Here is a 15,121-nt window from a genome sequence, read left to right as displayed (position 1 = left end):
ATTTATATAATTAATATAATATATTATTTATATATATTAATATTAGGGATATCAAACTCACTCGTCGTTTGCGAACAGCTCGTATTCGGCTAGTTTGTTAAGAAACAAACACGAGCAATGACTTCTCAAACAATTTCGAACACAAGCTTATTTCAAACAAACTAAATTTCAAACAAACTAAACATGAACATAAGCTCTGTTTGTTCGTGCCAGGTTCGTTTACACCCCTAGTTGTCCGTATCAAACAAGCTCCAATTCTCGTTCGGTCGCAAAAGTTATTATTATTATTATTATTATTATTATTATTATTATTATTATTATTATTATTATTATTATTAATGTTGTTGTCGGGTGAGGAAGAGGAAAAATTATCAAATATAATGACAATGATTCAGATAGGGCCACACTGTCGAGAATCACACGATAGTTTATCTAAACTTTCATCCCGACGTGCAATTATGCAAATAAAAATAAAATTTTGCACATTTTAAAAATAATGTTCAGTGGAAAAACTATCCCAAATTATTCTATTATCTTCTTAAATACATTTTTGATGTGATGTCAAACATGTAGTGGCATGAATGTAAATATGAATGTTTAGGTATTAGATTTGTAAGAAAATAAGAAATGTGTGGTAGGTATATATATGCTCCTAAAATATCATAATCATGAAATTTACATTTACAAACATATTGCAATATGCTTATGTATGTACATGTATCATGTATGAATCCCAAAATTTGATATTTACACTTATACCAATTGGTGTCAAAAATCTAAGCATGAAAATGTTTATTTCACATAGATGATGATGATATTTTTAATGTAATGTTAAATATGTGAGTGGGGTGCATTTACATGCCCCAAAAATATTAAGAACCAAAAATATAATAAATATCACAATATTCTTATGTATTTGTAATTTAATATATTATAAATTTAATATTTACATTTATACCACTTAGTGATGTCAAACATGTGAGTGGTGTGCATATAAACATGTACACATAGGCATCATAAATGTAAATACATAAGAAATGTATGGTATGTATGTAAATGTCCAAAAATGTAAGAACCCTAAAATTTACATACATACCATAATATTTACACTTATACCATTTGGGGTCAAAAAACCTAAGCATGAAAATATGTATTTCATGTTTAAAAAGATAATGATTATCATATGTATGATGTGATGCAAATATGTGAGTGTCGTGCATGTAAATATGAACCTATAGATGTCAGATATGTAAATACATAAGAAATGTGTGGTTTGTATCTAAATGCTCAAGAAATATAAGAACCATTCAATTTACATACATACCACGATATTCATGTATTTACATCTTCTACCCACAAAATTTAATACTTACAGCTATACCACTTAGTGTCAAAAACCCAAGCATGACAATGTGCATTTGACATTTAAGAAGATCATGATCATATGTTTGATGTTATGTCAAACATTTGATTGATGCGCAAATATGAACATATAGGTGTCGGATATGTAAATACATAAGAAATGTGTGGTATGTATGTAAATGCCCTCAAAAATATAAGAACCATGAAATTTACATACATACCATAATATTCTTATGTATTAACATATTTAACCCGCAAAATTTAATATTTACACTCATACCACTTGGTGTCAAAAATCTAAGCATGAAAATGTGTGTTTCAAGTTTAAAAAGATAATGATGATGATGATATTTTTGATGTGATGTCAAACATGTGAGTGGTGTGCATATAAACATGTACACATAGGCATCATAAATGTAAATACATAAGAAATGTATGGTATGTATGTAAATGTCCAAAAATGTAAGAACCCTGAAATTTACATACATACCATAATATTTTTATGTATATACATATTTAACCCATAAAATGTAATGTTTACACTTATGCCACTGATGCGAGAAACCTAAGCATGAAAATGTGTATTTTACGTTTAAAAAGAAGATATTTTTTATCTGATGTCAAACAAGTGCGTGATATTTACTACATGAGATATATAAATACATAAGAAGTGTGTGATCTGTATATAAACGCCCCAAAAATACAAGAACCATAAAATTTACATATTTAACCCCACAAATTTAATATTTACACTGATATCACTTGGTGTCAAAAACCAAAGCATGAAAATGTGTATTTCATACTTAGAAAGATAATGATAATGATATTTTTTATGTAACATCTAACACGTGAGTGGTGTGTGCAAATACATAAGAAACGTGTGGTGTGTATGTAAATGCCCCAAAAATACAATAACCATGAAATTTACATACATACAACAATATTCTTATGTGTTTTTATATTTAACACCAAATTTGATATTTGCACTTATACCACTTGGTGTCAAAAAGCTGAGCATGAAAAGATGTACTTAACGTTTAAAAAGATAATTATGATGATATTTTGGATGTGACGATGTCAAATATGTGAGTGATATGTATGTAAATATGAATTTTTAGGTGTCAAATATATAAATACGTAAGAAATGTGTGGCGTGTACGTAATGCTACAACCGCATGACTAATTTTTGCATAATACCGTATGAATTCAATGAAAAAAACTCCATCTTCGCCTCTACTCCTCGTCGAAATCTTCAGGAGGATCATACACCACAATGTTTGGAAAAAGCTCCAGAAACTCATCCCTTACTTTCTCTCTGAGCACAGGGAATGGTATGAGACCTTTCAGAATAACTCTGAAGGGGAGAGGAAGGGGAGGGTCAGGAGAGCTCCTCATCTCCTCATAAAACTCCATGGCCAGTTCGGGCAAACCTCCATCGACGAAGGCTCGCACAATGTCACCGTAAGTGTGCTGATCGAATCGCACAGCTTCGCTTTGTAGATCGGACCAAACCTGCCGGGTTTCTATCTCTCTCTTGTTTCTCGCGAGCACGATGAGCATTTCTCGGTAGAAGAACATGTCAGGGTGGTACCAGATTTCTTTTCTTACAGCTTCATATATCTGCAGGAGAAGAAGAAGGTCCTCTAGTGCATATTGTTCCAACATAAGAAGTGTAATATAGAAACCTTTTTTGTCACAATTCCTAAGTATTTACATATCTAACTTCAAAACATCGAAAGAACTTCTATTTTAACATTTAGAAAGTGAAATGTACCTTCTCATGCATGGATAGGATGGCATATATGTAAAAAATTGAAGTTTAAGTGTTAGATATGTAAATATGTAAGAATTGAGAGGTATAAAGGGGTATTTACATCTAAATTTTATTTTTTATATTCATACCACTAAAATCTTTCTTATCATATCAAAAGAGACCTCTACTTTAACTTTTAAAATGTGAAATATAACTTTTCATGCATAGGTAAGGTGACATATATGTAAAATTTGAAGTTTGGGTGTTATACGTGTAATTACATAGGAAACGAGTGGTATGTATGTAAATCATCCAAATATAAAATAAAATTACACATTATGGAAAGGAATCATGTGGTTCTGAATAGAAGTGTAAACGAGCCGAACACAAGCGAGCCCGAACTCAGCTAAAAAAGTGTGTTTTTTTGTTCGGCTCGTTTTCTTAGTAAGCCAAACATGAGCCGTTCACGTACAAAGAGTCATTTTAACAACCCTAATTACGGAGCCATAAGATGTTAAAGATTGGGGCAAGATTTAAAACATCATTTGAATCTAATTTATTAATTTTTATTCTATTTTCTTCATTAATACTTTTAATTGATTATAAATCTTTGTAACCTTGCAGTCAATTAAATTTTTTAAAAATAATACTCATCAAATATATATATATATAATTTATTAGTAGTATTTCGAGTCAAAACAAGTCGAACACGAAGTTCATGTTCGACTTGTTAACTGAGCGAACGAGCCGAACACGAGCTGTTCGTGAACAACGAGCCGCTTTCACACACAGCCCTAGTTCTGAATGTCTTTTTATCAGTTAGATATTTTATAATATTTATTGGTGCCATATCAGGAAGTTACCAACAGCAGACATAGCTAAAAGCCTACTCCCACCATTATACTACGCTCAAAGCAACACTTGTTGGCTCTTATTGATAAGAAACGCAATCAATTTACATACATACCACTTGATTCTGGTGTATTTACATATCTAAAACTTAAAATTTAATTTTTACATATCTGCCACCTTATGCATGAAAAGGTGTATTTCAATTCTTAAGAGTTAAACTAATGATATTTTTTTATGTGATATGAAAGATTTGGGTGGTATAAATACAAAAAAAGTAAGCTTTAGGTGTTAGATATGTAAATACATAGGAATTGGATGGTACGTATGTAAATGCCCCATTAAAAAAACATAACATACAATTGAAAAAGCAACTAAAAGACATTATATAGAAAACATAAAGCAGGAGCTAAAAATAGTTAACAAACAGGTTTTTAAAACAAAAGTAATCCCAAACAGACCCTTTGATAATGTTGAGGCTTCCAAATATTATTCTCCTTAATACAACTTATTGCTTTCTAATGCTGGTGAACCTGAGCGTTTTGAAAACAATGCAGATTAAGAATAAGGAAGATTTACATACATGCTACTCGATTCCTATGTATTGACATATCTAACATCTAAACTTCAAGTTTAATGTGTTGTGATACAAAAAGCATAAGTACTATTTTATTAATTTGTTTTTATAGTTTATTTTATTATATTCCTATTAAGTTGGTTTACTTTGAATATTTTAATTTTGTTAGAAATATTAGTGTTTCATAAGCCACCCATTAGCCATGTCCCACCTCATGTTTGTTGACCTCATTTTTGTGAGGTCTTTTCTTCTCCTCCTTAGAGTCTAGGTTCTAGCTCTAGAAATCCCTATGGACCATCTTAGAAAACTAGAATTGAGACTCACCCTTCTAGAAGCTCCAGCCGATTCCTATTTTCCTTTGATGTCTAGCATCTTTGGCACAAGACCATCGTTTTATGAACGAGCGGTTATGGGCTATTTTGCAAAGATTCAAGGAAGATGATCCAAATAGGACTTCAAGCCTCAGGGAAAACTTGAAAAGAGAAAATACAAAAAAATAAAGGAGAGACCTAAAGAAAAAAAAGGCTAAAATACAGAGTATCAGGTAGCTAGAGAGCGACACAATTTTGTCTTGTCTCTGTCTCCAGTTATAAGGAAGGAGCAAGCTAATAAATTGGTAAGATGTGTGACATTGCCAATAGTAACCAATGTATTATCCAAATAAATTCTCAAGCTCGAGTCGGCCTCCATTTTTATTCTTCCTCCTGGAATAGACTTGTCATTCCTCATCCGAAGATTGACTCATCTGATCCGTGGATTGGTCTGAAGTGTGTCGGACAAGTGTAGGTTTTTAAACATTAGAAACAACTACTTGTTGTACCAATTGATCTTTTATCGGATCGAAGGAGCACTCTCATGTGTCTTGACATATAAGTGGGTCTTCTTCAATAACAGTGAGTGGTATCAGCACATTTGGATATGTACCTGTAGTATAGAGTTCTTCATCTGGGACTAAGGTGTTGGAAAGAGGATCGAGTTGCACCTTCTCAGCAAGGATGGTAGATAACTGATCTTTAGTGAAATTCGGCCTTATATGAGGATGCAAGCGATAGCAAATAGTAGAACTGTGGTCAAACATACTACAATGAGAGCAATAAGAAGCGTGTGGTTCTATTTCAACCTTTTGTCAATACCCGTTGTGAGTGATGTCAATCCATACCTCATCCGGAGCTGGTTGAGTGATATCTCTCTCAACTAACACACAAGTCACAGAGGTTCTGGTGACAGCAAGCGTAAGACCATCAACCTTGAGAGGCTTATCGTAAGCAGTTGCTAAAGAGTAGAGAATTTCCAAATTGAATAGATATAATTTTAACCCCAGAAAATTTATTCAAACAGTAATGATAGGGGACTCCACTTTTGAAGAAAAAATGGTTGTCAATCTTGATAAAACAGTTGTCGATCTTGATAACTTTTCGAGAAAAAATATGGGTGTAATGAGATAACTGAATAAGTATATGTCGATCGTCAAGTAAGCCAATATTTCAACTGCCCAATAGCTTCATAGCATCAAACTCTTTTCGAATGATCTCCAGTTTTGGGTGACCATAAAACAATTTCCCCACTAGAGCAAAACGCCAAGAGGATGCGAGAGTACTGGTTTCATCCTCAGTGAGAATAAGAGCAGACTTCCTATTGTTTTTTCAAGCTTTCAATGAAAGTGTGATCACCACCACCTTCAAGAGCATCGTGGAAAGATTAAGAAACATTGCAGGACTTCTCAATATGAAAACCAGACTCTGAAGCTGAAAGAGGAGCACGAGTAGAAATAGAACAGTCGCAGGCAAGTGCATTAACATGGGAACGCATTGTCGAGGCCATCACCAGAACAGTCAGGCAGCTACTAGAAAAAGGAGAGCAGACGAAAATTCTATCGGGCAGGGCGACAGGGACTCTTCAAGTACGAGAGACCTTCTGTTGGTTAGGGCCACAGAGGCGATTCAGTCGGGCAAGGCGGGCAAGGCGAAGGCGTCGTCGAGGAAGAAATCGTTTGTCGTGCAGGAGGCGAGCAAATAGGCGCGTCTTCGATTAGGGGCGAAGACGACGTCGTCTTCTGCGTGCGCTGCAAGATGAAACATCTGTCGGAGGCGCGTCATCGGCTAGGCCGTGCAAACATAAGAGAAGACGTCGTCGTCGTCTTCGATTGAGGCGAACAAAAACGATGTCGTTGGGCTGGAAAGACAAAACTCGAGCTTACAAATTCGTGAAAACGTCGTCATGTTAGACGACGAAGATCTGAGTCCGATAGTTTCACCGTCAGGAATCGCCCATCGTGCGAAACCCCAACAGTGCCCCCCTCCACCCGAATATATTACAAACAATATTCTCTTGTATGTATGTATGTATGTATGTATGTATGTATGTATGTATGTATATATATATATATAGTTTAAAATGAATGGTGAGAGGCTATTATACGAGCCTTCAGCCACCCCTAATGTGCTTAACAATTCGAGCACCACCACCATAAGGTCAACTGTGCTATAGATGATGGTGATGTTTTTACAATTAAAACGCATAAAAAAACAAATGTTCAGCTATAGAAATTCTTGAAAGAGTTCGAAAATAAAAAAAAATATATAAATAACTGAGATTTTTCTAGCAAGAGTAGAGCCCTTACATATATAGCCAATAGCTAAGCATTTCACTTGAGGGGAATGCAAATCAAGCTTAAATATCATTTCGTTTGGGGTTTATTGAAAAAGGGTGAGGGTGAGTTGCGGCTTAAGAAAATTGAATGCTCTATCAAATAATCACCACATAGACACTAAGGCTTTGCAAAGCATTAATTATCATCCATGGTTAGCAGTTCATTTAAAATTCAGTGTCTTTGTGCTTATGCGAGTTAATCTCGTTGAGTCTGGGATCATAAAAAAAAACCCGTCGTTTGCAAATAACTTGTGTTCGGCTCGCTAAGTAATCGAGTCCTATTGTGTACACTCAATATGATATAATGAAGAAAAAAGATTATGCGGCCAACCACACTTAGTGAGATAAAAGCTTCTTGTTGCTGTTGTTGTTGTTGTTATTGTTGTTGTTTTTGTTAAACATGAGCATGGTATTCACGGGCAATTTCAAACAAGAGCCTATTACAAACAAAAAATACTAGAACGAACCGAACACAAACAAGCACTAGTCTTGCTCAAGTTTGGCTCGTTTACACCCTAATTTGAATCGCATAATTTAGCGTCTTATGTGTTGAGTTTTTACCAATACCTACACGAATTACGATCCTTCACATGAGTTTGCAACCTCAACACTTGAGACAAGGATACCTTTCACAAAGCTCTCAAGAGACTAACACATGCCAAAAGATTCAATTTCTCATTATACTTTACATTCAAAATCACCATTTTATCTATCTAATTCTATCAAGTTAATGAAAAACCTTAAGTAATTAATCTAGCATCAATAAAACTCCTCTAAAATAAAGTTCAGTTAGAAAATTATCATAATTATATCAAAAAAATACGGTAAAAGTTTAAGTAAATCAAATATATCCAACCCCTAGAAGGCGAAAAAGAATAAAATAACACTAATAAGCCTACATATCTTAACCAAATGATCATAGTTTTATGTAAGATGTTTCCATACTTAACACATCAATTGGGTTAAAATTATTTCTCAAAGATAAGGGCATCATTCTTTGATTTCATCTAATCCATACTGTAATCCCGATCAAGTCTTATAAATATGTTATTTTCTACCGAGCTTTATGTAGTAATTAAAGCTCATAATTTTTGTTATGGACATTGATTTAACTGCCATCATGAAATACCTTCTCATAGGAGAGTCCAATCATTAAGCAACAGTTAGGCTAGATGTAAAATTTAGTAAATCTTGTAATTTCATATTTAGCACAAAAAAAAAATATCAGATATTGTCAAATTTAAAGATTTAAATGAAGGAGATGAAGAGTCTAAATGAGAAATATATATTTCTTCAATCCTACTTCTCCAGAACTTATTAAACCTAGGATAGATCATAAACCAAAAAGAAAACAACAACAACAAGCCTTTACCCCCCATTAAGTAGGGTCGGGTGGATGAATTTTTTTCTCCATTGTGTCCTGTTGAGTGTCATAATTTCATTTAATTCTAATAAATTAAGATGGATGCCCAAATATTTTTAGGTCTACCTCTACCTTTCTTAACATAAGTCAAATCTAAAACATCTCTCCCAAGCAAATAACCAGATGATCAATGTTTAAAATGACCAAATCATCTAAAATGAATCTCTCTAACATTGTCTGCCAATGGAGCTACACCAACCCTTTCATGAATATATTTGTTTTGCATTTTGTCTATAAGTGTAAAGTCACTCGCCCACCTAAGTGTTTTCATCTCAGCAACACACAACTTAGTTTTATGTTTCTCTTTTATAGGCTAACATTCTGCATCATAAAGCATTGCGAGTCTCACCATCAACTTATAAAATTTTCCTTTAAGTCTAAGCGGTACTTTTCTATCACACAATAGGCCCGATGCATTCCTCTACTTCAACCATCCAATTTGAATTCTACTAATAACATCGCCGTCTATGTCACAATCAGTTTGAACAATAGACTCGAGATATCTAAAACATTCACTCCTTTTAATGATTTGATCACCCATTATTACAACTCTGCCACTACTACTAAAATTACATTCTATGTATTTAGTTCTAGATCTACTCAAACAAAAACCTTTAGACGCTAAAATAGATCTCCATAATTCAAGTTATTTTTTTTTTTTTTTCATGAACACTATCTTATCTGCAAGAAAAAAACAAGATTTAAGAAAATATTAAAATTTATGTGGCACAATAAACAATACAGGAAGATATAACCAAAGCTAAAACAAGCAACCAAACAACCCCTTAAAGCTGCAGCTACGCATTACTAAGATCATAAGAAATTAAACATTGCAATCTCTTCATTGGGATGAAGTAAGGCTTTCATGATCTCAGCCATTCATTAAGGGAGTGTATGGTAGCACACTTTTAACAGGATTTAGTCATGAATTTAACTCAAATCCAGTCAAACGCAAAAAAAAAAAAGAAAACGAAATCCAACTCTCCGTCAATCCGAATTTATTCATGTTCTGTCTTCTCTACAATCGTTCTGTCTGTAAATTCAGATTTACCAAATCCCTACCGTTGCTTGCAACTTTCGCTCAAGTTATGAGTTCTCCAGAAATCCGGATTTGATAAATCCTACTTAACATGAATCAGACCATGCAGCTAAACACCCCCTATGAATTAGATACATTTACATACATACAACTTAATTTCTATGTATTTACATATCTAACACCTAAATTCTAATTTTAACATATATGTCACCTTCTCTATTCATGAAAAAGTTGTATTTAACTTTTAAAAAGTTAAATAGTGATATGTTTAATGTGACATGAAAGATCTTAGGTGGTACCAATGTACAAAAAGTAACCTTTAGGTCTTAGATATGTAAATACATAGGAATTGGTTAGTATGTATGAAAATCAATGTTGTCATGGTTGATGAAATTTGGAATTCACCTTCATTGATAGGGGAATGTTGTCCTGGCGCTGGAGCTCGGCGAGCACCGCAAGGAGGTCGGTCCTGAGAAGCCGAGAAACATGAGTCCTCATAAACTGGTCGAGCCGAGGGCCAGATCCTAGTCGCTTGAGTTGGTGGATGACGAAGAGGCCCTCCTTCCCCATCTCCTTCTTCCTCCTCCATATAGAGAGGCTAGGGCTTGAGGAGGATGGAGAATGGAAGGAGTGTTGACTGGAAGCCGAAACTCCGTCGACGGGTATACAGCAGGCGTCTCGCCGGCGAGAGGAGGCAGAAGAGATATTACCTTCGAGAGCGGGAGATGAGAGGAACCCTTTGGGGATTCTGCGTTTTAGTAGAGTGGAAGAGAGGCGAAGCATCACGCTCGCGCGCTCGCGCGCTCGCTTTGATCGGGAGGAGAAGAAGATTTTGGGTGTGCTGCGTCCTAATGTTTAAATGGACTCAATTGCTTCTCTTAGGGCCTGTTTAAGCAGAAATTATTGCATCGGGTCAATTCTAACACAAATTTATGTTACATTTTCAATTAGAATTGGTCACGTCAAAATGTGGACCTCATTAAAATATATAAATTGATTATTTTTAAAAAAATATAAGACTCGTACTAACACATGATTAATTTTAATTGGACACCTAACGCAATTTTACACTAAGTGTACTGATGCAATAATTTTTCTCATTTGAGACCAGCTGGTGCGACCTTTGTGTGACTTTTACGTATTGGAGAAGCTTTTGGTTCCTCTTTTTTTGCCAGTGAGTTGGATGTCACATTGAGTCGAATGCAGAAACGGATGGGAGGGTGGTGTCCTTGGCTGGAGCTTGGTTGTGAAGTGCCTTTGATGTCGCTAGCCCTTCAGATTTCGGGTAATCTCACTTCATATCCTCGTATATATCCTCTCCACTCCTTTCTCACATGTATTGTTAGGGCTGAAACTTGGTTCCACTCCCCTTCCTCAGTTCGGCGCCAACAACTTGCTGCAAACTTTCTGGTGAAATTTTCTCATCCATGGTTTATTTATTTATTTTTTATTTTATTTTATTTTTTTGCTTCATTTGTTGCCAACCTTTTTATTTCTTGTTTTCTCCATGAAAATTTTGGTGTTCTACATATTGCATATGTTTTGATGCAAAATTAAGATTTGTGAGATAGATTATAACAACATCTTTACCTATTCTGATAAATAAATAGAAGCAATATGATGAAATACATATGAGCAATGCTCATATGTTTGTTTTATATTTTTTTTTTGTTGGTTTTGTTTTTTTAGATTGATATGTGAGTACTTGTTTTTGATTTTTCTGACAATTTATGCTATCTTAATTGTTTGTTATTGCTTCTTGCTTAGTGTGGATTAATATTTTAGAAGGAGAATGTTATGCACTGCTTATTTTTTTAAGTTTATTTGATACTTTCATAAATAAAATTGTTTATGATTTGTTGCAATTTTGAAAGTTGTATCATAGATAAGTTAACAGCAAATTTACCTGTCCTGATCGTCGACAGAAGCAATCAGTTGAAATATATGCGAGCAACGCTCATCTATTTGTTTCAAATATCTTTATTGGTTTATTTTATATCGTAATTATATAAGGACTAATTTTCGATTCTTCTAACAATTTATGCTGCCCGATTTGCTTAGAATGTTGGGCAATGTTTACTTTTTTTTGAGTTTATGTGCGACTTTTATAAATAGAATTGCAAATGATTTGCTAGACATTTAAAAGTTAGCATTATTCTTACATGTCATGATCAATCAGCAGAAGCAATGGGGTGAAAAATATATGAGCAACGCTCATCTGTTTTTATTTAGATTTTTTTGTTGGTTAATTTTGTTTGAATAGTTATATGAGTACTTTTTTTAAGTTTATATATTATGATGAATCAATTAAAAGCAATGAGATGTATTATATATTAGCAATGTTCATATATTTACTTTAGATTTCTTTGTCGAGTTATCTTATTTCAATAGTTATAGGAGCACTGATTTGAGTTTTTCTAACAAATTAAGCTGGTCAAATTTTTTGCTCTAGTCTCTTCCTCATAGTGGAGTAATATTTTTAGGGGGGAATGTTGAACACTATTTCTTTTCTTTTTTTTATAGTTTTCATTTGCTGAAATTTTTATAAAAGAATTGCATATGCTTTGCTGCTTTTGAAGTTTACATGATAGATAAGTTAAGAATGTTGAACACTATTTCTTTTCTTTTTTTTGTAGTTTTCATTTGCTTAAATTTTTATAAAAGAATTGCATATGTTTTGCTGCTTTTGAAGTTTACATGATAGATAAGTTATCAACATCCTAACCTGTTATAATCAATCAATAATAGCAATGCTTCAACTGATTGATTAGGACATGTAAGAATGTTATTAACTTATTTATCATGTAATTTTCAAATGTGCATCAAAACATGTGCAATTATATTTATAAAAATCTCAGCAGAAGAAAACTACAGAATGAAGAAATAGTGCTCAACATTTCCCCCAAAAAAAATATTGATTTACAATGAGCATGAGGCAAGAGCAAGCAATTCGATCAGCATAATTACATGTTTATATTAATCATAAAAGCTCATTAGGTCATTTAAGCAAGAATAGTTTGTCATTAAGAAGTTCAAAATTTGTTTATAAACAAAATACAAATAAAAATAATTTTTTTAGAAAATTATAAATAATCATCATTACAAAAAAAAATAATTTCAATAAATATTTCTAACTCAAATTACGCGGCAATCTATTTAATTAATAAATGTATTATTAAATAAAAATCTCTTCTACTCAAAATCAAAACATAAATTCACCTTTTGATTCTTCAATTCTTCACATGTAGGCTTAGTTTGAGAACAATTCTCCTACTCGTTCAATAAACTCGTTCAATAAACACAAAGTAAATTAATAATTATTTGAAAAAAAAAAAAGAATTAATCAAACGTACACTTTCAAATAAATCAAATGTATTTTTAAATTATGATAACCAACCCTAACAAGTAAATGTCTAACTATAACAAATTAGATAATATATGCTTATGACTCAGTAAAAATTTGAATTACTATTACGAATAAGTTGAAGCCCTTGGATTAAAAATATTCATCTTCAAGAAATAATCTGATAAAAATTCACTTGTCAACTTTATCAAGCCGAACAACGCAAGCCCATTTCAAACATATTCGAGCCGAACACAAATACCGTATTCACGAACAATTTCAAACACAAACATTTTCTTAGTGATGAAAAAATTAAATGAGTCTAAGGGCCCGTTTGGGGCAGCTTATAAGTGCGGCGACGTTTTGAAAATGTTGTCTATATGTTTGTTTCGCACATCTGGACAAATTATTTGAAAACTGCATTTACTTTTTTTTATTACACGCAGATTGCCCTTCGCTCTCCTTCGCTGCCCTGAAAGCCATTCGAAGTCGTTGCTCTCCTTCGCTGCTTGAAAGCCATTCGAAGCCTTCGAAGTCGTTCGTTGCTCTCCGTCGCCGAAAGCCAGTCTCTCCCATCCTACACATCCTCCGTCGCTCTCATCCGGGCGAGGAAGGTAACATTCGTCCTTCTCCTTCTTCCATCCAGCGAGGAAGGTAATCTTCGTCCAATCCTAAGGGTTATACCCGCGATCCGAGTTTTCGTTCGTCGTTTTCCGCCTCTACCCCTCTCTCACGACAAAACCTAGCTTTCACCCCGAACCTTCGCTCTCCTTCGCTGCCCTGAAAGCCTTCGAAGCCGTTGCTCTCCTTCGCTGCTTGAAAGCCATTCGAAGCCTTCGAAGTCGTTCGTTGCTCTCCGTCGCCGAAAGCCAGTCTCTCCCATCCTACACATCCTCCGTCGCTCTCATCCGGGCGAGGAAGGTAACATTCGTCCTTCTCCTTCTTCCATCCAGCGAGGAAGGTAATCTTCGTCCAATCCTACCCAAAAATCAGCGAGGAAGGTAACCTTCGTCCTTCTCCTTCTTCCATTAGTTTTTGAGGATTTTAAAGATTTTTTTTTTTTTTGCTGTTTTTTAAAGATAAGTTATGCATGTAAATCCCCTTATAATTTTATTTTAAAATCCTAAATTTTTATTTCCTGTCAAAAGTAAAACAAAAAATATATATTATTTTAATTATATTTTGCTCAATTAATCTTCATAATTTCTTACTTTTAAAAAATTAAATAATTATAATTATAATTGAATAATAAAAATAAATTGATTTGGTTGTAATATTGAAGTTTTATTCCAAACAGCTTCAGTTGATTTATGTTACGAGCGTTTGGTTATTGAAGTTATAAATTTTAAAATTAATATAAAATATAAATTATTAATTACAATTTATATTACACATAATTTAAAAATAATTTTTAAAAAATTAAAATTAATAATGTTTGAATGACATTTTATCAACAAAAAACTGCAAACCAACTGTTTACAAAACGCAAAAACCAAAGAACTAAACAATTTATACAGTAAAAGAGCAGAATGATCATTTATTTAGAATAAACTGTTTTCAAAACGCACAAACCAAACAGCCAGCAAGCTCATTCAGATCAACTGCTCATTTGAATGACATTTTATCAACAAAAAACTGCAAACCAACTGTTTACAAAACGCAAAAACCAAAGAACTAAACAATTTATACAGTAAAAGAGCAGAATGATCATTTATTTAGAATAAACTGTTTTCAAAACGCACAAACCAAACAGCCAGCAAGCTCATTCAGATCAACTGCTCATCAGCAGATTATCAGAATCAACTACTTATCAACAGAAGCTGGATAAATTACAGCTACCCCAAACAAACCCTAGCACGAAGAAATGTTAAACCCGCTCAAGATCAACGTTTATACGCCATTATATGTAAATATAATAAATTTAAATTTCGATATATGATCCAAAGAAAATCATAAACATATCAAATTTTAGTTTCACAGAAAGAACCATACTTCTCATATGAAGATATACCGCATAAAATATTTATTATAAGATATAAACGGTTAGATTTCTTCACATCGGTAAAAATTATAAGAATCATTTTTTTTTTTTTAACATAGAGGCAGGTGAATAAAAAAAAAACAAA

The 15,121-nt window shown here is 33.4% G+C and overlaps 1 protein-coding gene across 1 annotated transcript; it reads right to left on the bottom strand.

The window, feature by feature from the left end:
* Window positions 1-2,463: 2,463 nt before the first annotated feature.
* Window positions 2,464-10,495, bottom strand: LOC110020623 (pentatricopeptide repeat-containing protein At1g62350). The gene is made up of 2 exons (XM_020718784.1): window positions 10,058-10,495; window positions 2,464-2,982 (listed from the first exon to the last, which is right to left on the bottom strand). The coding sequence occupies exons 1-2, from the start codon at window positions 10,433-10,435 to the stop codon at window positions 2,596-2,598; spliced, it is 765 nt and encodes a 254-aa protein (XP_020574443.1). The 5' UTR covers window positions 10,436-10,495; the 3' UTR covers window positions 2,464-2,595.
* Between the last annotated feature and the right edge of the window lie 4,626 nt (window positions 10,496-15,121).

The sequence above is a fragment of the Phalaenopsis equestris genome, unplaced genomic scaffold (assembly GCF_001263595.1).
Source record: "Phalaenopsis equestris unplaced genomic scaffold, ASM126359v1 Scaffold000002, whole genome shotgun sequence".
Taxonomy (NCBI): domain Eukaryota; kingdom Viridiplantae; phylum Streptophyta; class Magnoliopsida; order Asparagales; family Orchidaceae; genus Phalaenopsis; species Phalaenopsis equestris.
The sequence above is the reverse complement of the archived record's forward strand: the minus strand, read 5'-3'. Positions and strand labels throughout refer to the sequence as shown.

Coding starts and splice junctions, on each gene's coding strand:
- LOC110020623 (XM_020718784.1), bottom strand. CDS start 10,435: ATGCTTCGCCTCTCTTCCACTCTACTAAAACGCAGAATCCCCAAAGGG. Junction 2,983..10,057: donor ACATTCCCCTATCAATGAAG/GTGAATTCCAAA, acceptor CTTCTCCTGCAG/ATATATGAAGCTGTAAGAAA.